Raw genomic sequence first — 27,970 nt, forward strand, 5'->3', positions numbered from 1 at the left:
TTTGGCAACGTATTGCAATCATTGCGATGTATTAGTTAATTATTATTTAGCAAATGATGCAGATTGTTATCAATAATTGTGATCTAATAAGACACATATTTTGCATATTTCTGATTTATCCATCTTTGTTTGACAAAAAAAAGCAGTAGCTGTGCTGTATCAGTAGCTGTGCTGTATCATTGTGTTTTTACCCGAACCTATTGCTTGTTATATAATTGTGGACAGTTTGGAGATCTCTGTCCTGTAGGAGTGTAAACACAATGGTGGATAATGAAGTTATTAAATGGATGACTGTTTCTGTACTTTTTGGTTTTCTTTTTGCGACTTTGATTAGTTTTTCCTCTCCTCGTCAGTGAATTAAATACTGTATATGTGTCTTGTAATTTCTTATAAAATGTCAAGTTAATATATATGTCCTCTTCTTTTGTGTTGCATTTGAGATGGTTGCAATATTGGTAGAACATAATGGGCTGTTCTGAGGTCAGCTTTTATTTTCATTGAATACAAGAGATTGGCGAGATTAGCATATTAATAGTTTTTAGCTCCTCCTGCTTTTCCAGCTGCCCTCTCTCTCTCTCTCTCAAGCTCTCTCATTCTCCACTCAACTTTGTTTAGTCGTGCTGCTCTGTCCTCTTTTTCCTCTCTTTATCCTGTAACAATCTCTGCATTTCCCTCTCTCTCTTTTTCACTCTGCGTCTCTTTCCTTTGTTTTTCTGCTTCACTCTTTCTCTCTCACTTTCTTTTTCCGTGAAGAACACTTTCTGTTTTTTCATCACTAAGTATTTGTCTCTCCCTCTCTGTGACCACTCACTAACTGAATGTCCATTGGATCAACACTTCAAGTTGGATTTGGCTGTCAACTTTTTCTGGACTAGCAGTTTTCTCACCAGCACAGGGACTCCACTGAGTGAAATAACCAGAGTCCTCTCCTGAGTGATGATCGCTTGACTCTTTCCTGGCAACTGCGTAACCATGGATTGCCGGCTTGGGCCAGAAATTGGGCAAAAAACAAACAGTGTTGTGTCATCAGAGAGGGGCCGCTCAGGAGTCATTTAGAAGTGGACTGAATAGGAAGAGGTGGGAAGTTTGTGGAAGAAGCTAACTTTACATCGCTCATGCTACTGTGGATGACAGGAATGGATTTAGACGGACGAAGAAATCTGTTTTTGTGACACTTTCCCTGTTCGATGTAGCATCTTCACACTGGACAAAGTGCTAACTGAGCAGAAAATCAGCCCGTTTGAGGATTACTGCTCTGGAACTAACTGTTGGCTAACGAGGCTGTTGACAAAAAGTTGAAGACAAAGATTTCTGCCTTGGAGACCGACAGTGTGTCTGTGTGTTTGGGTTATGCGAGCGTGTCCTTGCAGTTGTGTCAGGATCTTGTGTGTGTGTGTTTATTTATGTAGCCCTTCTATACACGAGAAGTTCAGCGTGTGTGTGATGCGTGGCTGTGAGACTGCAAGCTGTCTATCTGTCCTTAGTGCAGACAGAGACAGAGAGGGACAGACATGTGTTTCCATGGCGATGAGCGGCTGTAGCCCCTTCCCCATGTGTTGGGAAAGAGGTATGAATGAAATCTCTTTTTCACACACACAGTAACACACAAGTACACAGTGTGACATATGACTCCATGGGAACTGACTTGGTGTACAGCCAAAGTGTGTGTGTGTGTGTGTGTGTGTGTGTGTGTGTGTGTGTGTGTGTGTGTGTGTGTGTGTGTGTGTGTGTGTGTGTGTGTGTGTGTGTGTGTGTGTGTGTGTGTGTGTGTGTGTGTGTGTGTTGTGTGTGTGTGTGTGTGTGTGTGTTGTGTGTGTGTGTGTGTGTGTGTGTGTGTGTGTTGTGTGTGTGTGTGTGTGTGGTGTGTGTTGTGTGTGTGTGTGTGTGTGTGTGTGTGTGTGTGTGTGTGTGTGTGTGTGTGTGTGTGTGTGTGTGTGTGTGTGTGTGTGTGTGTTATCCCTCAACAAGTTAACTGTAGGCGTTTGTGTATGACAGTGAGGAAGTGCTTTCTTTGTCTTTTCCTGCCAGGTGTAATTACCTGCAAGAACATATCAATTTCCTTTTTTAATGGAGGAGAGAGGAGGAGAAGCACAGGACAAAAGAAAATCAGAACACAGTGTCATGACAACAACAGCACACATGTTGCACACTCATACAGAGAGGAGGTAGTTCTTGTCGGGCATTCCCAGTTGAAGTTACAATGGAATTCCAGGAAGTGTGTCAATGCCACAACTTCTTATTCAGGAAAAGCGTCAGCCTGAGGTTCTTTGTCTTCTTTGTGTCATAGACCCAGGTGGTGACATTAAGCTTTGACCCTGACTGACTGTACTTCTCTCTCTTTATTTCTCTCTCCGGTATTTCATTGTTCAGTTTCTTTTATACCTTTTACCAAAGAATGTCTTATCTCTGTGAGGCATTTGCTGTTCAAGTAAGATGAACAGGACTTCAAATCCACATGACTAGTGTCAATGCTGAAAGCATTTTTTTTTTTTTAAATGCGCTACCTCTTCAATTCCAACTGAAACCAGCTTATTATTTGTTATGATTTGCTGCTTTTGTATGTCTTCGTATGAATTCAATATCTTTAGGTTCATGAACTGTTAGTTAGACCAAACAAGACATTTAAAGTTGTGCTGAAACAAATGATTATTCGAGTAGCCGATTGACACTCCTGTTTATTTATTTTGCCAAAATCTCAAAACATTATCTAGTTCCAGCTTTTTTTAATGTTTAAATATTTTAATGCTTCTTGTCATTTATCATAGTACAAGGAAGGTCTCTGGGTTTAGGCCTGCTAGCTGCACAAAACAAGCAAAGTGAATATGTCACCTTTAGGGCATCAGGATAAACAGAGTGTAACCGAATGATTAATCAAAAAAATTAGTTAAAAATGTTTTGCCCTAATACAATCGTATGTGTGTGTGAGGCAGTAGTCAATGTTTGCTTATAAGGCTAAAATATTAAGTTTATATTAACTCTTCTGATTCTACTTTATATTCTTCCTCATTCCCCCAATATCTGATCTTCTCTCTACGCCAGAATATGACAGACACCTAGCAGGAGCGGCAGTGTCGGCAGGGAAAACCATGGCGACGGCCTACCTGGACCCCAACCTGAACCATGCCCTTCTGGGAGGCGCCAAGTCGCGGCTGAGCGGGGGAGTGTCGGACCGAACCATGGCAGGCTCCGTGGAGAGGGTTCTGAAAGTCTTCCATCACTTTGAGACCAACACTGAAAACAGCTGCTGGTCCTCCAATATCCGATATGGAGATGCAACTGATGTCAGGGTAAGGAGAGAGACACGCTTTTATGGAACACAAAAATAGGAGACGCCTTACAATTACATACAATTTAAAAACGGCTGAAACTGGATAAGGCTGCTGTTATTTTTACATTAGTCCTATTAATCCCCTGAGCATATCCTCAGGGTGTGAGTGAGTGTGTGTTTACATAGCAGTGTATTTTTAGATCCTCTCCAATGGTGGACTCCCCAACACTGCTCAAACATCAGCAGTCATACAGGATATATCAATCCTCTCCATCTTTTCACTTTTTTTCATTCAGAATCTAGGTCAGACCCCCTAGAGTGGCAACACACATGGTTGTGTGAGCATTATCATGCATGTGTGTATGACGTCTGTCAACTTGTTTGGGTGGGAACGTCATGTTAAATCACTTGCCCTCATTGACCTGATACAAAATGCCAGACTTGCTGTTTTTGTCAAACCGGGAATCTTTGTTTTTATCAGCACTGACAACACTGATAGAATTCTTGAGTCACCATGACTACAGATTAAGGGGTAAATGGTTTGCGGTGTAGCTCAATTTACCCAAATACACCAGTACTACGAGAAATCTCTGCAGAAATGTTAAAAAAATGATATTTTTGTTACTCTTAACGTTTTTGGAAATGTGCCATTGACATTTTTTTTATAAAAATAAATTGTTTACTCTTTATTTTCAGGGAATCATTCAGAAGATTCTGGACATCCACAAAGTGCGCTGGACGTCCTGTTTCGGCCTCCGCCTCAGCAACAGCCAATCCAGGGATCAGGTGCACTGGCTCCACCCTGATATGGGCGTGTCCCACGTCAGGGAAAATTACGAATTACAACAAGCACGACCAAACGAGGAGTGGAGGTGAGAAGTGTCATTGTGCCTCTGTTGCATAACAAAGTTTATATCAAACACATTATGCTGAAGCTCGTTCAGGGTTCTGTCTACATGATAACCCTGGATTTAGCTAAATGTTGCTAGATGGTTTGGTGTTGGCATTGACCTAGATTGGTTAAGGTCACAATAGGTTGAGTCTTCTCTGGTAAATCTAGGAATACTATCTAGACACAACACGTCAACGCTTCAGGCTACAAAGGACCCAGAGCTGTTGTTATGCTGGGATTTGATTGAATAGGATCATAGGTCCTGGATGGATATCCTCGTGGATTAATTTTCCTATTATACACACATGCATTTCTAAACATTTGGACTACCTATGTTGCAAATGTATTCTCTTTTTTCAATTTACACACGGCATCTATTGCACGTCTGTCCGTCCTGGGAGAGGGATCCCTCCTCTGTTGCTCTCCCTGAGGTTTCTCCCATTTTTCCCTTTTAAACTGTGGGTTTTCTTCGGAAGTTTTTCCTTGTACGATGTGAGGGTCTAAGGACAGAGGGTGTCGTATTGTCATACTGATATTCTGTACACACTGTGAAGACCACTGAGACAAATGTAACATTTGTGATATTGGGCTATATAAATAAACATTGATTGATTGAATAGACAGAGCGGTTATAAAGGTTAAAATGTGCTGCACTGTGGGGAAAGCAGGTGGAAGATCATGTGGAGCATACATGTTGGGTGTTAGCTGGCTTTTGGGCTAACAGTACAACATGTATAAAGCTTCGTACAGCAAAGCAGTGTCCCTAATTTTTTGCTACGTGTAGTATTTCTTCATTGTGGAAGATGTATAGAAATAATACTTTTTTGTGTAAGAAACTTGAGACTAGGGATGGGTATCGTTAAGGTTTCAACGGTGGTACTACTACTTTTATCGATACCGCTTATCGATCCGGTCCTTTAACGGTACTCTTATCGGTTCTTCAAGTAAATTAATTAAACAAATTGTAAATAATGTGAACTTATAGAACTGTAAAAAAATAAATTAAAAAAAAGTATTTACTCTTACTGCATAAATACAGTGGTACAGAGCAACACAGGTGGTATGCTGCAAAAGGCCTAACGGGTCTTCTGGAGGAAGATTAAGGTATACATAACATACCTGACGTGGAATCGTTACACGTGGATGGGGGCTACAGAGCTACTAGAAAGACAGTTCGAAAACGGTGCATTCCTCCGTCTGAATGTGGAGCACTTTTGCTAAATGTTTAGACAAATTGCTCGTGTTACCCGCCCTTACATGCTAAACTCTTATAGCACTTTTGGCAACAAGCATTGTCCACATCGAGACGGGTACATTTAACCACATCTTGGGGCACTTAGTTCTCTCTGCCATTTCCGCCGTGTGTGTGTATTGCATGCATGTAGAGCCGCGTGTGTGCAAACTGCCCCCGCCCCCTCACACACAGACAGGGGAGAGAGATCTCTTGTCTGGATTGGAGAAAGATTGAAAATAATCATTGAGTCATTTGCAGTCTTTTTGCATATTAGAAACGGAGTTGGCGAAAACTAAACTGCAATATAATGTTTATGTAGCAATAATACATATGACATATATTTTTTTAATGTCTCCAGTAACCGATAACGTCGGAGCTAACGGTACCACGGTCTTTTCGGCGCTTCGGTACCCATTCCTACTTGAGACAAGTTGAACTGCAACTTTAGCGTTTGACCAGGAATCTGTTGGTACCCCACCAACAGGCAAAACCAATTATACAAAAACACATTATATAATAACATGATTATCTCACAAAGTTTACATGCAGTTCAGTGGATGAGCTTAATTTATGAATGTATTTGTTTGTGTACATTTAGTTAAACTCATTGTCTTCTCAAACAGTTGGCTTCAGCAGTCCGTCTTATTGTACACCAAAGTAGCAGAAGTGATTTGTGGCAAACAAACAACGTCATAAAAAAAAGTGCAACCCGTCTGTTGTATTTTGATGAGAGGTCTGTGTGGTGGAGGTGGTCAGGCAGTTTGGATGCTAATGCTCTGGTATATATTGCGCTTATTGTGGCGGTCTGGGTGATGATGCTTTGTGAGGTGGAGACCTTTGGCACTGTGGACATAAAAAGAGAGAGAACCAGATGCCTGCTTTGTCTGACTAGATCAACAACTCTCTCTGTCCCTTTTTTGTCTCTCCTCCACTGATCTTACAATCTGTCCTATATCTTATTTTCATAATGTGCATATTATTAATTTTCTCATAGCCTTCATCTTCTTTCTTGTCCTCTCTCTTCTCCTTGTCACTATACTGTCTTGAAGATTTCTTCTTTTTTAAATAAATATGTTGTCTTTAGTTGACCCCGGCATCCTTCCTCTCCTCTGCTCTTCTTTGCCCTCACTTAAACGTATTCATTCCGTTTTTTACCTGATAGAAGACGGTTTGAAATCATGGAATCAAGTTGTTAAAATATATACGCTGTAAAATATACATTAATAGATAGAAATTCGGTAAACCTTCTATTTTTCACAATTGCATTTTTGGTAACAATGTAGATGTGATGTGAAAAGGCTTCTAGAGTCGTGGAAATTGTGTTTAATTTGCCCTGAAAGTTTGATTCTACTCTTAAAACTATAAAAACACTGAGTAAGTTGTTTTGCTATTTACGGTGAAAAACAATATGGTCTGATCTCTTCCTAACCTAATCACTCTCCCTTTCTTCTACCCTGTAGATATGAGTTAAGGATCCGGTATCTTCCGAAAGGCTTTGTGCAGCAGTTTACAGAAGACAAACCAACACTCAACTACTTCTACCACCAGGTACACACATACACACACACAGAAAACCAGACACACAAACATGTTTCATTTTCTGCCAGCAGCTAGCCAGCACTGAGACATATGGCACCGCTTGAAGGACTGTGTGTGTGTTTGCCTTTGGGTAATGTAGGTCAGCAGAACTGTGTCTGTATTTGTCCGTGAGATTGATATTTGTCGTTTGTAGTAATTCACTTTCATGTGCATTTGTGTACCCCAGGTGAAGCATGACTACATGACACAGATTGGGGAACAGGTGGAACAAGATGTAGCTTTCAAACTGGGCTGTCTAGAAATCAGGTAAATGTGCTCACAATGTGTAGCGATGGCTCTCTTCATGACTTTGTGCAGGAATAACACAGAGCTACATGTTGGATGGTTATTTTCATTTGACATCAAAAGTCAAGTTTGGTTCCCAAAGATAAAATGTGTCACTTTGAACATTTCACAAACTCATTCCATCTATTTTTTGCTTAAACTAGCAATTAAGGCAATATCCATGACAGTTGTTTTCTTCACCAGATGAGTTGTTATTGTGTGAAACCCTTAAAGATTTCCTCCCGGCTTCACTCATCATTCTTGCCAACATTCGTTCATGTCAATCATTTAAATGAACACCTCCTTCTTAGAATAATATTAAACATAAAAGAAAAAAAACCTCTGAAGGCAACAAGCCAAAATGTGTGTTTGGAAGTAGGTGAAGTTGTACCAGGATTCTCTGTCTTGCTAAAATGTTAAACATGACTGGTTGTTGGTGCATATTTAATAACTTGCAGTCTGTAGTGAATGTATCTGACCTTGTTCTCTCCATGTGCTTTGATGGTTTCCTTTCCAGGAGGTTCTTCAAAGAGATGAGAGGAAACGCCCTGGACAAGAAGTCCAACTATGAACTATTGGAGTAAGTAATTTCCTCATTAGCAAAGTGTTGCAGCAGTGTACAACCTTTCTCGTACATCACATCCTTCCTCTACATGGAAACATGTTTTGTAATCCATCAGAAATAACAGAAAAACAACAGAGTTTCTCAGTATTTGGTTCAGGGTTCCTATGCAGCTACTGATAACCTGTGGACTGCAGAAGACAATACAAAGAACTTCAGTAGGCCTTTGGGAATTGTGCAAACTTCTGTAAAGACTGAAAGTGTACAGTCTAGCTACCATTATTATTCAAACACTGTTTATCCAGTCACCTCATCACGTGGTAAATATTCATTCATATCTGTAGATTTACTTGGATTAGGATGTTTTTTCTAGGTTAGCCCCCCTGGTTTGCTCTGTCTCTTAATCCACCATCAGCTCCCGGGTAGATGGATGTCGATGAAGACAATTAACAAACTTTGGCACTAACAAGGCTTGACTCTAACTGGTCCGATTCTAATGAAGCTGCCCTGCTCCAACGAGGTCTTTATTTCTGTCCGTCAGCCTAACGAGCTCTTCAATTAACTGAGAAGAATGCTCTCTGTCTTTCCTGTGATATCTCTTTGTCTCTCTTCTCCGTCCTCTCAGTCCTCTTTCTGTCTGTCCTTCTTCTCTATGTTCTCTTCTTCTTTGTAGTCTGCTTTATCCTGTGTTCTTTCTGTCTTCTGTAACTCTGTCTCTCCCTTTTGATTAGAAAAAGAGGTTGCCATCATGCATATTTGAAGCAAACAAGAGTGCGAGGGGAAAATGCTGTTGAGGCTTTGAATACTACAAGCTAAGAGTTTGCCATTGAGGCTTTTGTTGAGTGTCTGCGGTCTAACGCCATCCTAAAACAGTGTCTTCGTTTCACCCTTTTAAATCCTCCACTTTTTCCATCTTTGCCGTTTCTTTTTGTTCTTTAAATAGCAACGTACCATCATTAAAATTGTATTTTATGGGTGTACAATTTCCGAGAAATTCCGATGTCAGTTACAAGAGGTTTACTGTGAAAGTTTCTGCTTGCAGTTAATTGGAATTAAGTAACTGGATTGAAACACTTTTTTTTTTAACACTGTGTCTATGTTCCCTCTACTCTTGAGCAATTACAGGAAACGTCTCAGACATGATGATGAATTGAATGTCCGTATTTTTCATTTATTTTCCAAGTTTATAATGAGTCTCAAAAGATTTGCATCAGCTGGGTGTAGTTGGCTGTAGTCCTTGTGGTCTCTGAGCTGATGCAAAGCATTTTTTAAGGGGGCTTTCATTAGTGCTCGTTCTTTGAGGTTAGCTTGTTGTCATCTCTCAAAAGTCTTTTATTTTCTGTTTGTGCTTCGTGTTGCTTCTATGACTGACATAGCTTACATTCTGAGAGGGTAAACATGTTTATGTCACCCCCAAAACGGTTTTCTAAGTATTCTCTTATAGACATGATGCGGTTTAGTAGCCCTAAGCAGAATACTACTATTGGAATATGTCTTTGCCATAAAGGAGGAATATTTCAAGCTGAGGCAAGCCTGGTAGTTTATACATAACCACAGGGCAGCGTCATACCTGTGGATGTACTACCTACTGTACACCAGCTGACCTTCTCTCCTAGCTGAAGTCCCAAAGCCTGTTGTACACCACACATTGTTATAGTACTATGATGATAATTGACTGACATTTGACCTATGTGGGAGAAATAAGATGATGTAAGCTCTCACCCTTTTCCCTACTCTCTCCACTCGATCTCTCCTCCTCCCCCCTTGTCTTCTCCTCTAGAGGAGTTTGAATCATTAGCCAGCTTCCTGTTTTAGCTCCGCACATCTTTCTTTGTCTCTGTGGTCTCCCTCTCTTTGTACTGCCTCTCTCTCTTTCTGTTCTCTCTGTTTTCCCCCAGTCTCTCAGGAAAAAATGTGTAGTGCTTTTTTAGTCAGCACTTAGTCACAGCTTTCTGTTTCTTGTCTTCAGTCGACTGTCTTGCCTGACTCTATCTGTCTGTTGATGTTGTTTGTAATCTCTCTACAAAGCAAAACATAAGCTTTTGAGATCAGATAAAGAAAGAAGTGGTTGCCAATTAACATTCCTCAGTGTAATTACAGCGTAATCATTCTGCTCTCTTCCTCTCGTATCTCTCTCTGTCTCTCCTTCCAGGAAAGACGTTGGCTTGAGGCGATTTTTCCCAAAAGACCTGCTGGATTCAGTCAAGGTGAGAACAAAGACTTGGAATAGAGATCACACAATAGTACACACAATGTAATGTCTCAGGTTGCTAACACATTGTATTCACTTTCTCCCTGTGAATTGTTTGTGGAATAAATGGCTCAATAAGACTGTTCTTGATGGAGATGTAGTTTTAAGGAAGTTGTGCTCTCCCAAAATTGAGCAGCTGCCACATCTGATCCACTGGAGTTACTAACGGTAACCAAGGTGTGTGGTTTATATCCAGCAACACTTTTAATTGCCAATTTTCTGAATGTGTTGCTAGACCTGGGCTGGCTGACAAAATGTGAAGTAGGCCAAGACTCAACAATATTTGAATGAAACTTGCCATCACAGTTTTGGTGAATGGAGACAGAAAAGAATGAATACGAACCAGACGGTGTACTTATATTCTATACAAAGACTTTTGTGATGGATTCACTTTTCACCAGGGACTGATGATCTCTGTTCTTCAAATCTCACCATTAAAGTACTTTTTAAGAGATACCCTTATTGGTTTTATTGCTGAGAGTAAAATCGAAAAAACACTCTAATTTCCGTCCAGTAACTATAACGCTGCCGCCAGAAGATGGTTTACTTAGCTTAGCACAAAGGGAAACAGCTAAGATTTGTACTCAAATTTGTTTTAGCAATACATCCACACCCCGCGGGACCCTGGATATACATTTTGTTGTGTGATAAACACACATGTAGAAAACTCTGCCGTTGTGTATGTTTGCAGTGATGGCTGGGTGTGCTTGCACAATGCAGTCTCTCTGTCAGTGATATATTTACGGCACGCGTTTATGTGGAGGGTTTTGGTGTGTGTCTGTGTGAAAGAAAGGCCCCAGTGACCTGAAAAGGTCTTGATGTCAGCAGGCGGGCGGACAGATGCTCTGCTGAGGGAGGGAAACTTTGTTTGTGTGTGTGTGTTGTGTGTGTGACCCTAAGGTCATGTTTAAACCCACTTTCTCTTTGCAACAATGAGGAGGGAGGAGGAGGCGTCAATGTGCGTCTCCTTCTGGGGTCCCCCCGTCTGTCAACGCCCCCTCACTCCTCCCTCATCACCTACTCTACCTCCTCTCCTATTTTCTCATTTTCTACTATTTTGGCAGTAATAACAACAAACATTCCCCGGAGTCCATCTTCAGTATTCTAAAGCAAACTAAACTAGTAGAGGTATTAGGTTCTTGCATTTAACATGGATGTGCGTCTGCTGGAGAGCACAGCTGTCAGTTACGTTTCTGCCTTTCGCTCTGGTGAAAGAGAATGGTAGTCATTTAGTGGGATTATTCACCCTCAATGGACTCTACTTCCACACACACACACATACACACACAAACCCCGAAGCAGATGGCTGTGGTAAAGAGTGATTTTTTGCTGTGTTGAAAGCTTTATAAAGAGCAGAGTCTGTTCATTCATATCGACAGGCTGGGCAGCAGGTTTAGTAAAACTGACCTTTAGTGTGTTTGGAGATCAGAGTTTGATCAACCAGCTTGATTTGAGTTTTCCCCATCATCAGACTGATGACTGAATTGCTCTCAACCTTATGAATGAGCAAAACATGATTTGATTAAACTGCAATGATATATATTCTTATGCTTTATTTGAATAAATATTTGCAACTAGAACATACAACTATTACTGTCAGGACACAATACAGAATGAAACATCACTACATTTAAGTTGATTTAAAAAAGCTTTTTCTGCCATGATGAAGGCCTGGTCTGGCTGAAACTGGTTGCTGTTTTATTCAGTATTCCTGACTGAATAATGCTTAACTCCTCCCATTACTCTGTTATCAGAGTGTCTGAAGGATGTTCTCTTCTCTTGATGAAATAAATAGCTTTCAACAGCTTAAGCCACTGTGACATAACCTCACATTGAATCAAAACACTATATGACCTCCAGCCACTACTGGACCAATCACATCTGAGGAAACACGGAGACATAATACGCCAAGACATGTTGTCCTTCCTTCTGTCACTAAACTGATTAATAAAATAATGTTATATATAAACTGTCTGTGACCGTTTAGCAGAGAGACATCCCTATTGCTACGGCGACAGTCAGCACGTGCACTGCATCAACCAAACGGCTCGCTGCACCCTCGCTGCGAAGGGGACCCAAGTTCCCATCAGCAAAAACACGTGGGTTTGCTATCCTGGCTCCAAGATGGTGGAATGAGCTCCCCATTGACATCAGGACAGCAGATAGCTTACACACCTTCCGGCGCAGACTGAAAACTCATCTCTTTCGACTCCACTTCAAGCGTTAGAACTATTAACAAAGCACTTATATACTAATAAAGGACTGGCTTATCTAAAGCCAGTTGAGTAGCACTTGAAATGTTTTAGCTCTATGAAGCCTGATGTACTTATATGATTCTGTTTTCTTCAAGGTTGTATTTTGTTGGTCGAATGTACTTATTGTAAGTCGCTTTGGATAAAAGCGTCAGCTAAATGTAATGTAATGAGGATGAAAGCACCTCGCAGTATTTCCTCTCAGGAAGGGAGGATACTTTGGAGAGACAATATCTCTGTGTGTATGTGTAAGAGTGTGTGGTGGAATTTGAGGAATGAAAAAACTCTGATCTTATCAAGAACACATATAAGCGAATACACAATATATTCTGTAATCATTTCTGTGTAGTGGCGTCTGCTGAAATGACACACACACACATGTGGCTGCACACAAAGTAATGTGTGTGTCTGTGTGTGTGTCAAGGCTTCTTGATTCCTTCAGGCTTAATAAGTAGACAGCTGGCAACAGTCATTCTGAAATGAAGTGTAGAAAGGCTTTTTTTACAACGGAATAATACAAAAATATAATAGCAATTGTAATTCATAGTGGCTCAATAAAATGGTTAATTCATATTAATTAACACTTCATTTTTTTTTAATGAATGATACCACCCTCAGATAGGTTAGGTTCAATACATATGGAGAGACTATTCACGCCCTAGGTCTATTGATTATGTTGTCTTTGGGTCTCATTAAACTCACCTGTCATCAGTCTATTGCTTGTGTTTAGGTCACATCTAAAAGTCAATACAGTTGATACCTTTCTGGTTGGGATTTTAATTACCAAACTGTTCATTTATTTTGTGTAGCTTGACCTTAATTTGATGAAGCAGTCTACTGTAAATCCACTCGTGCTTTTTTAAGCCTGGTTTGTAGTGCAGTAAATCCCCTTTAATCTTTATCTTTATCTATACATGGAGAGCTATTCATAGTTTGTCTGTACTGTATGTGTGCCGCTGTCGATGTGTATTTTCATGGGTGTTTGGATAAACATTGGATCATTTATAATGTATTTCAATTTTTTTAACACAAATGATTTGATGTAGTGAAGCTCAATATCCTGTTGGGTTAAAGATAGCATTTTGTTTGGGGTAAATTCATCTTCATATAAGTCAGTGTTTTTATATATCAGATGAAGAGGATTGACGTGTGTGTGTGCTGTGCATCTCTATGTCTAGGGAATGATGAATAATGTCCCTAGATGGATTTTATTACCCTCGATTCCCCATCTGTCCACTCTAGTCACACATCCAACACAAAAAAAATCATGTCTGAATAAACCAACTGTCACACTAAGAGTCTTTATATGCACTTACATGAAGTGATATCTAAGCGACAGTACACATGGGCAGATTGTGATGTTTAATTGAGTGGTAACCAACAGTTCGTTGTGAAGATATTGATCTGAACTGTGAAGTGGGGAGGTCATTTTGATCGGGACCAGAGTGGACTATTAGTCAATCAATGTTTTCCTCTGTTAGTGTCTCTGTCCCTCTGCACACACACGCACACAAATTCACCACATTTGTTCTCATGCATACTCCTCTTTCTTCTCCTAGTTGCAGATTTTCTATCATTTAAATACTGTTTTAATTAAAGTCAGTATCTAACTGAAATGTTCTCCCTTTCCAATTATCTCCTCTCCCCAGGCTAAAACCCTGCGTAAATTGATTCAGCAGACGTTCAAGCAGGTAGCCAATCTCAACGATGAGCAGTGCATCCTCAAGTTTTTGGAGATACTTGCTCCAATCTACCGCTACGACAAGGAGTGCTTCAAATGTGCGCTTGGGGTAAGTTGCATCCATTCCAAGGTGTGTTGATGTAGCCTAAAGGTTAGTGGTGTAAGGCTGACCTCTTTTGGCGGGATCAGGTTCTGCATGCATCTGAGATGTGGGTGCTGTGCCAACGTCCTTCCTCTCACTCCTGCCTTGCCTTCTGCTCTCTTCCTCTCATAACGTGTACCCCTCCTCCTCTCTCCCACAGTCCAGCTGGGTGATCCAGGTGGAGCTGGCTATCGGGCCAGAGGAAGGGATCAGCTACCTCACTGACAAGGGATCCACGGTGAGTTCCTACACAGCCAAGCTTTAAAAAGGAGCTTACAGAAATCAAATCAAGTTTTATTTATATAGCACATTTATAAACGATTTTTGGTCGAGCCAAAGTGCTGTACATAAAATAAAAATAGCCTACAGTAGAGACACTTTACAGCAAATACAACAGCACAGATTGTCAGAATATCAGTATGAGAAAAACGACACCCTCTATCCTTAGAAAAATACATGTATCAAGCGATGGGCCCCTGTAATGCATCTACTAATACATTAATACTTTTTAACACTCTTGTATGTCACTTGTATTCTCTTTCCATCATTATTATTTTTGTTTATTTACTATTATTTGTTATTTATTTTTCTTATTTTCTACGGCAGGCCATCTTTATTACATTTTTAAAAAATGTTTAGCCCTGGAGTGGTACTCTGTTACTGGTTGTCTAATACTTGAAACCTATTCAGAATTGTATTGATACAGCTGTAAAAACTGAAGATGTGACTGAAAGATATATTTTACTGTATGTATGAAACCAAAACAAATAAAGTTCTAAAAAAAAGGGCGGCTTTAATAGCTTCAACACTTGTACTGCATCTAAAAAACAATATATAATAAATGTATCTTGTTATATTGAGTATTAATACATATCTATATTTCCAATCTTTTTGTGTTCCTCCGTCTGTCCCTAGCCCACCCATCTAGCTAACTTCAATCAAGTTCAGTCCATCCAGTACTCGGCTATGGAGGAGAAGGACAGGAAAGGGATGCTACAGCTCAACGTAGCCGGAGCTGCTGAGGTACTACAATCGTTGTCTCTTTGTCTAGGCATACACATTTGATATACATGTACAATTGGTTTGAAAAAATACCATTTAATATCATCATATGAAGCAACTCAAAATGGTGACTTTTACTGGTCTATCGCTATGATTAAAAACAAGACGATACTCATCGCTCCTCCTTTTCTGTAATCTACCTTTATGATTTACACACTTTTTCTCAATCTACCTCAAATTCAGGTAGAGAAACCATTTCAAAAGGACTTTAAAAGACATAGAAGAGTGTCTTGTGAGAAGTTTAAGTACAAACAAATTGGAAGTTTTGTTGTTGGTGCAGGGAAAACAATGCTTTGGGCTATTGTGCAAAAATATAAAAAAAGAGTGTTCAATCTTAGACACTTTTAGAGATATATGTGAAGCTAATTCAAGGAAAATAAATTAGTTTCTCACTCTGTAAAGGAAGTACTATAAGTATTTGTTTTTCATGATGACCAGTTTGGCCTCTGTTGGATACTAAAGGTTTACCCTAAGCTGTGCCCATCGTGCTGCTTAGCTTGCTTATTTGCCCTTTGTTTGCCAAGTGAGTGGCTGAGATTGCATACAGACATGGAACTAATGCTCCTCCATGTATAGATCCACACATAATGGTTCTGCCTCAAGGGAACGGTCTGGTAACACGCGCAGATATATGAGTGCAGTCTTTCTTTTTTTAATGGCTTTTAGTATTGGATTACTCACACACAAGCACACCACAAATACTGTGAGAGAGGAGTCTTCCCCTGACGTAAGGAGCAGCTGGAAACACCCCCCCCCCTGTGCTGCTCATGTGTAAGAATATGTGTGTGTCTTTGGAGACTATGGATATTGTAACGTGCAATGGATGTGTGTGTGTGTGTGTGTGGTGTGTGTGTGTGTGTGTGTGTGTGTGTAGTGTGACTGGTCGTGTGTGTGTGTGTGTGTGTGTGTGTGTATGTGTGTGTGTGTGTGTGTATGTTGTGTGTGTGTGGGTGTGTGTCGTGTGTGTATGTGTGTGTGTGTGTGGTGTGGGTGTGTGTGTGTGTGTGTGTGTGTGTGTGTGTGTGTGTGTGCTGTGTTGTGGTGTGTGGTGTGTGTGTGTGTGGGTGTGTGTGTTGTGTAGTGTGGTGTGTGTGTGTGTGTGTGTGTGTGTGTGTGTGTGTGTGTGTGTGGGTGTGTGTGTCGTGTGTGTGTGTGTAGCCTCTCACGATTACGACAGCATCACTGACCATGGCAGAGAACTTGGCTGACTTGATTGACGGTTACTGTCGACTCATCACCATGGAAACTCACTCTTTCATCGTTCGATATCAGAAAGGTATGAAAATGAACATCACTCCTTTTTGTCCCGCCTGTTTTAGGATGCAAAAATATCAAAACACAACCCTGTGCACCCCACAGAGTGTTATCATGTTTTTTTGCTCTTAAATATAACACAATTGGAAGGGAAATCGGAAAGCATATAGACTGCGTAATTCGTCTCCATAAGGGAAACATATTGTGTGTATCAGCCACGAGATTAAAGTAAAGACCAAATTGAATGGGTTCTTCCTTGGCCCTTTGGCAACGGTTACACCAACCAAAAACATAACGTCCTAGTGGAGAAGAAAAAATCCATCCAAGTAGATATTGCCACTGAATTCCCACTTTTTAGTTTCAGGAAGATTGTCTCCTTTTTAATGCGGTTTAATGCATTTATTTTGTATGCAGGGTAGTTAAAACGTTTTTGTAATATTCATTTTGTGTGATTTAATGTCTCATTTTGATCCTGATGATGTGTGTTTTTGTCCTCTAGAGGGAGAGAGAGCACTGCCTTCCATCCCAAAGTAGGTACCTTGCTCACTCGTAGCACTGTTTGTTTACATTAAAGAAACATCACACATTTGTCTCAGATCTGATGATTTAGAGCTGTGATGCCTATTTTCTTCATTAGCTAAACAAAGATTTAGTGGTTCATGGTGTTTGTTTAATCAGGACCATAGCCGGACATTAACATTTTAACTGTCACTAAACTAAACACAACGTTTTTGCTTACTTTTGGTCATTTCAACTCAAATCTCCCTCTCCTTCTTCTCCTCTCTCACTCTGTCTGTGGTCAAATAAGGAGATAAGTTTAGGAGCCAAATATTTTCCACTTAGGGTTTTTAAACACTTGGGTAGTCTCCTCCTCTTTCTCTCCTTCTCTCACTGGAAGTTTCTCTTTGCTCTCTGCCTCTTGTGGTCTGTGATGTAAAGATCGTAGTAGAGCTCAAATACAGACGCAGACAGAGAGACCACGGCAAAGGCAGGGAGATTATTGAAACAGTCAGCGTTGGTTTAAAGACCCAATTTCAACATGCTACTACTTTCAAGGATACAACTATACAAATAACAGGCTTCAATTTACCCTCGGTATGTTTTTTCAAGTGTTTACTGCTTTGACTGATGTTTAATTATTGTCTAATTTGTTTCTTCTTCTTTTTATAGAGTATCAAATAATGAGAAAAAGTTAGAAGCAGTCAGGAGTGGAGTAAGAGCTATCTCTGTGTCAGGTAAGATAAAAACGATGTGCACACACACTGCCAAATCGACAGGTTTAGGAGACAAGTCTGACAGCTTCCTTGGCTCCAACTACTGTCGTCTTTTCTGTCTTGTCATTTCCTCCAACATCTGTTTTCTCTCTCACTCTTCTCTTATTGTTTTCTTCTCTGTCGGGACTGCCTCTCCCCCTGTTTCTCTCCCTCTCTGTTCCTGCTTTCCTTTTGTTTACTTCCTCGGTCTGCCAGCCACACATCCATTCACTTTTTTCTTTTTTTCCCATCACACTCTGGTCTTCTGTCCTGTCTGATTGGCTGCAGACCTAGTGACATCAACGTCTCCTAAGCCAACCAAGGCGCGGCGTTTCCTCCTTCCCTTTGTCTTCTGTTCTGATTCGCCGCCCAATGGTATCCTCGGCTCTCATTGGACAGTTAGTGGAGGAGGGTGTCCACAAAATTGTGATGTGCTGAAATAGAATACCTCATTTGATATCATACTTATTGGGCAATGCTAGAAGAAACCTATTAATATCATCTGAACAAAAATATCCCAGTGGATGCAATTTAATATGTGTTGTTTAAAGTTGTATTCCTGGATAAGTTAACAGCACTCATTTGGTCCAGAACTTTTAGTGGCTGCATCACAATCTATTTACTTTATAATGGATGCCCTCTTCTTCTTAACTACTGTCCTCAGTGCCTGGTTGCTTTGACTAATTCAGTCCCAAGTATACGCACGCACGCACGCTTCAACCAAAATAACCGCCTGTGTGCTGCTAACCAAGCCAATGCTCTTAAAATAAGAGTGGGTATAAAAAAAATAACCTCTTACTTGTGGAGGACTTTCTAACTGAGAGGGAACTCTTTAAATCCAATGGCTTGTGTGTTTTCCTTACCATCAGTCGCCAGTTTGTATGTTTTACCTCTCACATTTGAGAACAGGTATACTAAAGATAGACATTTTGTATTTCCGTCTTTGTAAAATCTAACTTTCATACAATGAAGGGATGTGACTGACAGTACTGACACACAGAGTGAAATGGTGTCTTAATCTCAGTTCACCACATGCTCTGTTGTTCCAGTTTGGTTATTCTTATCCATTATTTCAAGTGTTTCATGTCAGTTAATTCAAAGAGCGGACCATATGGTTAAAGTAATCATTCTTCCATTTAGAACATTTGGGTTCAACCGCCAAGTATCTGCCCTGTTAAAATGTCTTCGATCACCCTTTCAGCACCGGCTAAGTGATGAAGTTGTGTAGTTTGGAAAAAGTCTATAAATGAATTATGTTTAAGCAAGCACTTAAATGTTGTTGACATTTGTGACTCTACCATCATTATCTCCATCATCTGTAATGCCTCGTGCACCAAGTTAAATGTGTGAGTTCATGTCCTTGTGTCTCCATCTATGGCTTTGGCTCGGCAGCTAGCAGCACTGTTCAGAGAGAGTCATGAATCTGGACAGCAGCTGCTTTCTTATTGAGACTTTTACAAGTGATCCAAGCTTCCTTTCTGCCAGAGGCTCCAAAAGTGACACGCAGGCATGGTTCATATCCTTCTTTAGGGTTCAAAATGTTAGTGGGAAGTTTCTGTAAGTCCATTGAGCTCTGATAATAGATTTAGAACAATATTTAAAACATCAAGTTAATAAACTGCTTCACAGGATTAAAACAAGAGACTAAAGTACTCCACACGTTCAACAATAAGAACAACAATGAAATTGGGATGGAAAGCATTATTACAATGTGCATTAATAGCCTATCGTAGCCACTGCAAATATTTTACAAAATCCCTTTTCTCTTTTTTTTGAGTACTTGCTAAGAGATAGATGAGAAGGAAAACACCACGCCGTCTTAGTCAATTTGAAACTAGAGCAAGGACATTTTGCTAAGCTAAGCTGACCAGCTGAGGTTGTGTGTTTACTGCATCTGTACAGACATGAAACCTCCTCCTAGAACACAAATGACTGTTGACCTAAAATGCCACAGGATTCGGTTGTGTAGTTCCAACGCAAGGACATGAAAGCTTAAAACAGATGTGTGAGAAATCTTGATCAAACAATGAGTGTTGAGGATCTAACTCTTTTCCATGTTTACATTACACCACTGGATATCACATATAAACAAATGCTGACTCACGCTTTCTTTTTCTTATTGCTTCCATATCTTGAATGACCTCATTTCACCTCCATGTGTTTGTGCAGCATTAATGACATTTGTTAACTCTGCTTTTTCACCTGAGATATTTTGATACTTAGCTAACTGCTCGCTGAGTGTTTGGCTTTGCAGATCTTGCAACATCTTGTTGTTTCAAGGCTTTTCATGCTCTAACCGCTCTCTTTCTCTCCCTCTTTTCTCCACTCTGCCTCCTGCTTTTTTTTCTCTCTCTTCTCGCTGCTTTCTCTCTGTTCTCCTCCTCCTCTGCTGTCCCGTTTCCTGCATGCTCTCCTGGACCCTGCAGAAGATCTTAGCGGGGATGGTAACGTTTTCCCATTGTTTATTCATCTCTATGTTCCTTTTAGTCCTCACTCCACCAACACACTGCAGCCTCCTGGGAGCGGTTAGCGTGTGTGTTGGTGTGTGGGTTGATGTTTATGCATGCATTCCTACATCTTTAACAACGGCGCTATGCATGTGCTGTGTTATAGAGTGCTTAGAAATGGTTGTGTTACTGGAAACAGGAACAAAACAGAAGCTTTATTGAGTTTGATCTGTTTAGTAGCTATAGTGGTTTACTGTTAAAGTAATGTGATTTTAAGTAGTCTGTTTAAGTGGATTACCACAGAATTTGAAATATGTCTGCTTTCAACCAGATTGTAACAAAAATGCAGAATTTGGAAATTAAGTGTTATTTCTCTTTTTAGGGAACTTCTCCAAACCTTATTCTCTCTTTACACACACACACACACACACACACACACACACACACACACACACACACACACACACACACACACACACACACACACACACACACACACACACACACACACACACACACACACACACACACACACACACACACACACACACACACACGCTGAGGGGAATAGGGAGAGGTTTGCTAGATTCAAGGCGAATGCATTCCTGGCTATGATGGGCTAACTAGATCTCTGTCAAACACACACACACGCACATATATACACACACACACACACATTAACACCCACACTATCCCTTCTCTGAAAGCAGAACGAGACCATTTCAACGTAAGAACATTCTTACATTAACAACTTCTTTAACATACTCGAAATGGCTTATAACTTTGATAAAATCAGCCACAAGCTTTACAAAGGGATTTGTATTGAATGTATGGAGATGTTTCCAGAGAGCCTAATCCTGAGCCGAGCTGTGAGCGTTCAGGACGGCAGATGTTTGACTCTTGTTTCCAACAGCTGAGTCTGCACACTGATTTTAATTTAAACACCACCATCTGGTTAGCATACACTCAGTCCATCTTTCTCTCTCTTTTTCCCGCTGGCTCTCAACTCTCCCCCTTTCTCTCTCTCTGCCTATCTGTCGGATTCTGCACAGATTCGATCCTAAACGTTACCATCTGCTTACATGACAGCCACTATTTCTCTCTCTCACTCTCTCTTGTATTATTTCTCCTGGTTTCTCTTTTCTGTTTTATCTATATTTTCCACGTATCTCTCTCCTATCTGTCTCAGCTCTTCTGTTTTTATTTCCCCTTCACTCCTCCACCACCACTGTGACTCCCCAGCTGCTCTCACACAGACAGATATGCACAACACATGCTCAGCTGACACACACCGCCAAGTGTATGTGTGCAGAGAGAGAAAGAGAGGAGCTAGGTGGGTGTTGCTTTGCGCAGGAGTTGCCGAAACCCTGAGTTTGCTTCATGCTTTAGTTGAAATGTGTTTGTGTGTGTATCGGTCACCCTTCACACCATAGCGGACGCACGGTAAACTCCGCGACATGTGCATGATTCTCCAATTGTTTTTGTTTATGAACTTGTGTTATTTCAGACTTGTATTATTCTCTTTTAACGGTTCATGTGTATCACGTTACAGAGACTGATGACTATGCTGAGATAGTTGATGAAGAAGACACATACACCATGCCCTCCAGTAAGTCATATTTTCAATCTTCTTTTTTGCATCTACAAGACATTTCTACTCAAGACCATGAGCTTCTGTTGCACTGCAGCAAGCAAACTCTGTATTAACAGTTTTTCGTTATTCTTCTGTCAAATGCGTTCTCAAACAAACATCCATTTTGTTCTGATATCTGATACGCCGAGTGTGGTGTGAATCTGTTCCAAGAAACACACTCGGACAGGGAACATCAGAGAAGTTGCATGAAACCACGTTTACTTAGGTAGCGGTGTATCGAATTCAAGCCCGTTTCAGTGTCTTAAACAAACAGCAGAGACACCAGCTGCCGGTCAGAGAGGCTATAACTCAAAACTGCATCTGCCCAATTCATTCAAATGTTAGTAAAAGCCTTGGCTGTAGCTCTGTAAGTAGCAGTGGTTGTAGCCTTCTGTTCCAATACATTTAATGTGGATGCTTGGGCCGGTTAAATGTACTCATGTATTTAATTGCGTGGCCAACTTTGAAAATGGACTGTGTTCTCCTTTCCTCCCACAGTCTTTTTCTATCTTTCTCTGTCTGGCTTTATTTCTTTGTCGCTTGCTTTACTTATTTTGGTCTACGTCTTTCTGCGACTTCCTCTTAAGAGACTTTCTGCGGACTTATTTTCCGACTCCTGCCTGAGTTCGTATGTGTGTACATGTCATACTGTCTGCTTAATGTGTCAAATGAAACTGCATTACAGGAATGACTATGCAGCGAGCTTTAATTCACTTATTTACTAACTCATGTAAAGAGCGCAATACCACAATTATATATATGTGTGTGTGTGTGTGTGTGTGTGTGTGTGTGTGTGTCTTTTGAGCTTTTTTCAATCTTAAAGCAGCTGTCTGGCTCTCTCCCACTCTTCATCTCTTTTTCTTCCTCTTTCTCCCATCGCCAACACAGTCAGCTATGGAGTAGTTGAAGGTAATACTCCCTGTCTCTCTCTGATCCTGTCCTAACAAAATGCCTTTTTACATTTTAGTTCATATTTTTATTTGCCAGGCACTTTATTACAGTCTCCTCAGCCTTGCTCATCAAACCTAAGTGAATCATTTTGCAAGATAGTTTGTACATTTAAACCTAATAATACCCATTCATTTACATGATTAACAATATTGATAATGTGGCTCTTTTGTAACCAGTGTTTCTTTTTCACTAATTAGTGATGGCAAAGAAACATACAAAGACTTTAGTTACCTAATATCCAGATTGAGAATCACTTGTTCACTGGTGTTTTGAAGAGAGTTCATAGGGGTCTTGTGATGAAAATGAAAGGGAGGGCCAATCCATAAACAAGATGTTTCTTCACAAATAGTTTATTAAGAAGTCTCCTCTGGAGCTGAACATCTCACACTAGGTGTTGTTTATTGGCTTGTTTCTAATTTCACCATCATGTTGGTTATGACGTTTTTATTTCTTTATCAGGATTTATTATCTTTTGTGTTTGATCAATTATTAGTTTTCCTGTAAATTAACTGCACTATGGTTTAAGCACATTTCCTTCTTATAATGAAATGTGTTTTGGTTTGGATGTTTATGTTTCTCTGTTGGTGGAGTCAACTAGCCGGACTTTGTTTATCCCCACAGATGAGGATGAGTTCCTGATGGTCAGTGTCCTGTGTAAACCTCTTGAGCTCAGTATTCAGTCCATTTGAACACCTCTGTAGAAATGCTTCATGACCTTTTCAACAAGGCGGAAACACTGATAGCATGTCAAAGCATGTGCATATCAGGTGGGACAAAACCCTTTTTTTCCCTTTTGGACATGCTTTGTGAATATGAAAAGGTTACTCAGACGCAGACCGTATCTAATGCACTTCAGATCAAGTGCCTCAGTTTGTATCAGTAGCTCAAAAGATCCAGACGTACTTCTCAGCTTTGCAAACTGTGGTAGAAATGTGCTCTTGATGTTTACATGCAGAGACCACTCAAGGTTTTTAATATCCAGTAATGAAACTGAAATGACAATGGGACTGTGGTGCGCATGTAAACAGGTTTTTATGAACTTTATATTTTGCCTGTTAATGTGTTTACTGTATGTTGGTGTCTTAGTAATTGTTGGGTGCATATTATGTCAAACTTTGTCTATTTAGAGGTATGAAGGGAATAGAATCCTGGGTCAAATGTATTTTTATATATTGTTCATATTCTACAAGTCTGTTTGCTATTGGATTTGGTTTACAATGACAAGGATTTGACGGCCTTAACGTACCTTTCTGTGGTTACAAACGATGACCTGATAAGTTCCAAATGGTCCTGTCCTAGTAAACCCCATCCAAGCTGGCAGAGTAAAGCATGTCAAATGTTACGCGACTTTTCAGTGTTTTCAGTGTATGAAAAATGAAGTAAATATACATTTAACTCTTTTCCTCTCTTCTCCTCTCGCTCTCAGCGCGGGATTATGAGATCCAGAGGGACAGGATAGAGTTGGGTCGCTGCATAGGAGAGGGTCAGTTTGGAGATGTACACCAAGGAGTCTATAACAGCCCGGTACGTGGAAGTACACACACACTCATGATTTACTGTATGTAAGTCGAATAAAGGGTGCGCAATAAGCATAGATGCAGTAAGTTGTAAGGTAAAGGGGATAAACGGCTGGTAGTTACTCAATTATAAAGCTATAACAAGCCATTTTACATTTAGAAAAAGTGTTTTCTTATGTCTGCACTGTAACAAAGACCACATTACTTGTTCAGTTACGCATTTTGTCAAACGTAATAATTTCAAGTTAATTGTAAGCAACCTTTTCTTTTACCTGCGTTAAGAGTTTTGCATGTTTGTATTGTATTAAACATTAGTTCATTTTCTAATATATTTAATGTTTATGATATTGTGACCTTCAATTTATAATACATGTAATATAATATGCTAACTTGTGACTTGAAATGTGTGTTCTGCAGGATCATCCAGATCTAGCTGTCGCCATAAAGACCTGTAAGAACTGCACATCAGACAGCGTCAGAGAAAAGTTCCTACAAGAAGCATGTAAGACCACGCTGTTTAATCATAAGCAACCCATGATTCATTTATCACATTCTGAGTGTGTTAATGTGTGTGTTCTCTTTGCAGTGACAATGCGTCAGTTTGACCACCCTAACATCGTCAAGCTGATCGGAGTGATCACAGAAAACCCTGTGTGGATCATCATGGAGCTCTGCACTCTCGGAGAGGTACGGCTAAGGATAACGTCCTCACATATGGACCAAGTAATATCTGCCATCCTCTATAAATAAAACAGTTCCTTGATCTTAACACCATCTTTCTCTGTGTCTGCAGTTACGTTCGTTTCTACAGGTTAGAAAGTACAATTTGGATTTGGCCACTCTCATTCTGTTCGCCTACCAGCTCAGCACAGCGCTCGCATATCTGGAGAGCAAACGCTTTGTCCACAGGTACACACTCAAACACACGCATGCACAACATACATTAAGTCAAGAATAGCTTTAAGTTTATGATTGCATTTACTGGATTCTTATAATAACAAAACAGAAAATACAAAAAAATTAACCAGGACGGTGTCAATAGTTTTTATTATTTATGATTTCTTAAAATAAAAATGTGGGATAAGTTCTTGTGGCTTGTTACGAACACACATTTGTTTTCTTTGTTGTATGCTTTTCATGTTTGCTGCCTACATTTTTACATGAGAGAAAGAAGCCAAGTGCACTCGGTAGAAAATAGAGTGGCAAATTGATATTGTTGCATCTAGAAGATGACACATATGTTTCAGGTCTAATAGCTGCCTATACTGACTTACAGGGACATCGCCGCTCGCAACGTGTTGGTCTCTTCAGTGGACTGTGTGATGCTCGGAGACTTCGGTCTGTCGCGATACATGGAGGACAGCTCTTACTACAAAGGTAATGACACTTAAACACAGCTTTATCATATGTTGTATTACAGAAGAATGTTTTAAAACAACATGTTATTTATCATGCTACTCGTTTGAGCTGTGCAGACCTAAAGAACATGTTGTTGTCTCTGTGAGAGTTCAACTTTTGTGAATGTGACACACTTTTCTAGTTTCCAGTACTTTACCACCACCAACAGGTTAAATCAGGATACTGCAGTTTATCTCGACTGTTATGACAACATTGCCGTCTGTCATCTAGTCTCTAACCCTCTGATTGATTGCAAAATTAACCAGCAACCAAATGATAAATGATAAATGTAATGATTGGTTTGTATTATATAGGTAACACAACAATAATTCTGCTGTCCATTTGTTTTAAATCAGTTGATGTCTTTGTCTCAGCTTCTAAAGGTAAACTTCCAATCAAATGGATGGCTCCTGAATCGATCAACTTCAGAAGATTCACCTCTGCAAGCGATGTCTGGATGTTTGGTGAGTTATGATCATTTATATGTGTATTTTGTGAGTTACTGTTACTTAACAGTAAAGGAACAGTACAGCATATGTGAGTTTATAATGTTTGTTTCTCTGTCTCTCTGTAGGTGTGTGTATGTGGGAAATTTTGATGTACGGCATCAAGCCTTTCCAGGGCGTGAAGAACAATGACGTGATTGGCAGGATAGAGAATGGCGAGCGGTTGGCCATGCCTCCTCAGTGCCCGCCCACCTTCTACAGTTTGATGACCAAATGTTGGTCGTATGACCCCAGCAAGCGACCGCGATTCACCGAACTCAAAACACAACTCAAGTAATTAGACGTCTTTGTCAGTGTGTGCTTTAGAGTGTTTGTATGTTATCATTTGTGTAAAATGCTTGAAAGGCCATTATACCTGTATTAATATATTAGTCTGTAAGCCACCTGCATGGTCCAGCATACGTAGCCTGTTTTTGTCTTTTAAATTCTCCCAATTATTATTTTTGTATTCAAATCCATCATGCAGTACATTTCAGCATCCCAAAATATTATTGTATTATATTACAGATAGAACCACAGTTTTTTAAATGTTTTTTTAGTTTGATGAAAACATTTTACAGTAATTGGTGTTCATAAAGAAACAATTGTGATACTTTGTCTATTTACCATTAAAAAAAATCACATTAGCCTCTATCGTTTTGTGTCCTTGGTGATGTTGAAGAGAATAATTTAAAGGGTTTATGATTTTCCCCAAAACCTGAAGAATTGATTTCATGTAGTGAGAGATTTTCTAATGCCTGTGTTGCCTATTTATATAAAGAAGTAGACCACTTAATAAGATAAGTGTTGTTTTATAGCACCATACTGGAGGAGGAGAAGATGCAGCAAGAGGAGAGACTTCGGATGGAGATGAGGAGACAGATCACCGTGTCCTGGGACTCTGGCGGGTCGGATGAAGCACCGCCTAAGGTAAGGCTGAATGATCTCTTTCTGTTTCTCTGTGGTTGTTTCTTCTTATTTGTATTTCAGTAGATGTGTTTGGTTTGTCTGATGAACACAAACTGTTATCTCTCTGTCTGCAGCCCAGCAGACCTGGATACCCCAGTCCTCGCTCCAGTGAGGGTTTCTTCTCCGGCCCCCAACTTAACCACTTCTCGGTACAGAATACAAACACACACGCACACAAAAACACAGTTCCTATAGAGGGAAAACTGCTCTTCTGTTCCCTCTAAACCGCTGTGGCCGCAGCGGTGTTGTCCTCTCACATTTGTGGAGGTTTTAGGCGGCAGGAGGGCTGCAGAGAGGAAGAATTCAGGCTTACGGGAAGCTATAAGAACAAACAAACTGTATACCATTCAGAAAAAAACTGACATTTAAGAAAGATATACAGTAGCAGGAATAGATAACAAAATATTTGTTCAGGACAAATAAATATGTTAGTAGTAGTGACTCAGCCCATACAAATATAAGTGGAATGTGCTGATCCTATCAGCATTAACTTAAGATCCTTAAATATTTGTGTTGGTTTTGTGTTCTGTGAATAGCTTCTTGCTTTGCAGTGCAAGCTGTGCTGAGCATCCTTCTTTCTGAAATAATATCTCAGAGTTTACCGATGATTTTCTGAGAGTGCAATGGGCCTCAACTTTGATTTAAGACTTTCTTATATTTTGTAGTAGAATGTAGAATCAAAACTATTTGAATTTAGTTAAACTGTACATATTTTCCCAGTTGTAATTCTGTTGCAAGAGAACTCCAAACATTCATTATATACTGTCAATTCCTCCTGATTGTTGTTGAATATTGTATTCCTACATCTTGTGTTCAGACCATTCAAATGTCACTGATAGACGGTGGGCATTGTGGC

The 27,970-nt window shown here is 40.1% G+C and overlaps 1 protein-coding gene across 14 annotated transcripts in view; it reads left to right on the plus strand.

The window, feature by feature from the left end:
• Nucleotides 1-27,970, plus strand: part of ptk2aa (protein tyrosine kinase 2aa) — a 62,013-nt gene that overhangs the window by 24,075 nt on the left and 9,968 nt on the right. For 2 of the 14 annotated variants that reach the window (XM_034210380.1, XM_034210381.1), the window contains exons 1-25: nucleotides 617-1,567; nucleotides 3,040-3,287; nucleotides 3,965-4,140; nucleotides 6,855-6,942; nucleotides 7,160-7,239; nucleotides 7,775-7,837; nucleotides 9,972-10,026; nucleotides 13,972-14,112; nucleotides 14,306-14,383; nucleotides 15,061-15,168; nucleotides 16,366-16,483; nucleotides 16,961-16,991; nucleotides 17,632-17,696; nucleotides 20,141-20,158; nucleotides 21,714-21,770; nucleotides 22,683-22,703; nucleotides 24,172-24,269; nucleotides 24,680-24,764; nucleotides 24,849-24,949; nucleotides 25,056-25,171; nucleotides 25,539-25,639; nucleotides 26,035-26,124; nucleotides 26,235-26,439; nucleotides 26,964-27,075; nucleotides 27,189-27,263. In XM_034210380.1, the coding sequence (XP_034066271.1) occupies nucleotides 1,351-1,567; nucleotides 3,040-3,287; nucleotides 3,965-4,140; nucleotides 6,855-6,942; nucleotides 7,160-7,239; nucleotides 7,775-7,837; nucleotides 9,972-10,026; nucleotides 13,972-14,112; nucleotides 14,306-14,383; nucleotides 15,061-15,168; nucleotides 16,366-16,483; nucleotides 16,961-16,991; nucleotides 17,632-17,696; nucleotides 20,141-20,158; nucleotides 21,714-21,770; nucleotides 22,683-22,703; nucleotides 24,172-24,269; nucleotides 24,680-24,764; nucleotides 24,849-24,949; nucleotides 25,056-25,171; nucleotides 25,539-25,639; nucleotides 26,035-26,124; nucleotides 26,235-26,439; nucleotides 26,964-27,075; nucleotides 27,189-27,263 (2,547 nt within the window). In that variant the 5' untranslated portion in view covers nucleotides 617-1,350. Of the gene's footprint in view, nucleotides 1-616; nucleotides 1,568-3,039; nucleotides 3,288-3,964; nucleotides 4,141-6,854; nucleotides 6,943-7,159; nucleotides 7,240-7,774; nucleotides 7,838-9,971; nucleotides 10,027-13,971; nucleotides 14,113-14,305; nucleotides 14,384-15,060; nucleotides 15,169-16,365; nucleotides 16,484-16,960; nucleotides 16,992-17,391; nucleotides 17,557-17,631; nucleotides 17,697-20,140; nucleotides 20,159-21,713; nucleotides 21,771-22,682; nucleotides 22,704-24,171; nucleotides 24,270-24,679; nucleotides 24,765-24,848; nucleotides 24,950-25,055; nucleotides 25,172-25,538; nucleotides 25,640-26,034; nucleotides 26,125-26,234; nucleotides 26,440-26,963; nucleotides 27,076-27,188; nucleotides 27,264-27,970 lie in introns of those variants that run through there. The other 12 variants (XM_034210382.1, XM_034210383.1, XM_034210389.1 and 9 more) reach the window with 10 other exon arrangements.

Source organism: Gymnodraco acuticeps, unplaced genomic scaffold (assembly GCF_902827175.1).
Source record: "Gymnodraco acuticeps unplaced genomic scaffold, fGymAcu1.1, whole genome shotgun sequence".
In the NCBI taxonomy this organism is placed as follows: Eukaryota; Metazoa; Chordata; class Actinopteri; order Perciformes; family Bathydraconidae; genus Gymnodraco; species Gymnodraco acuticeps.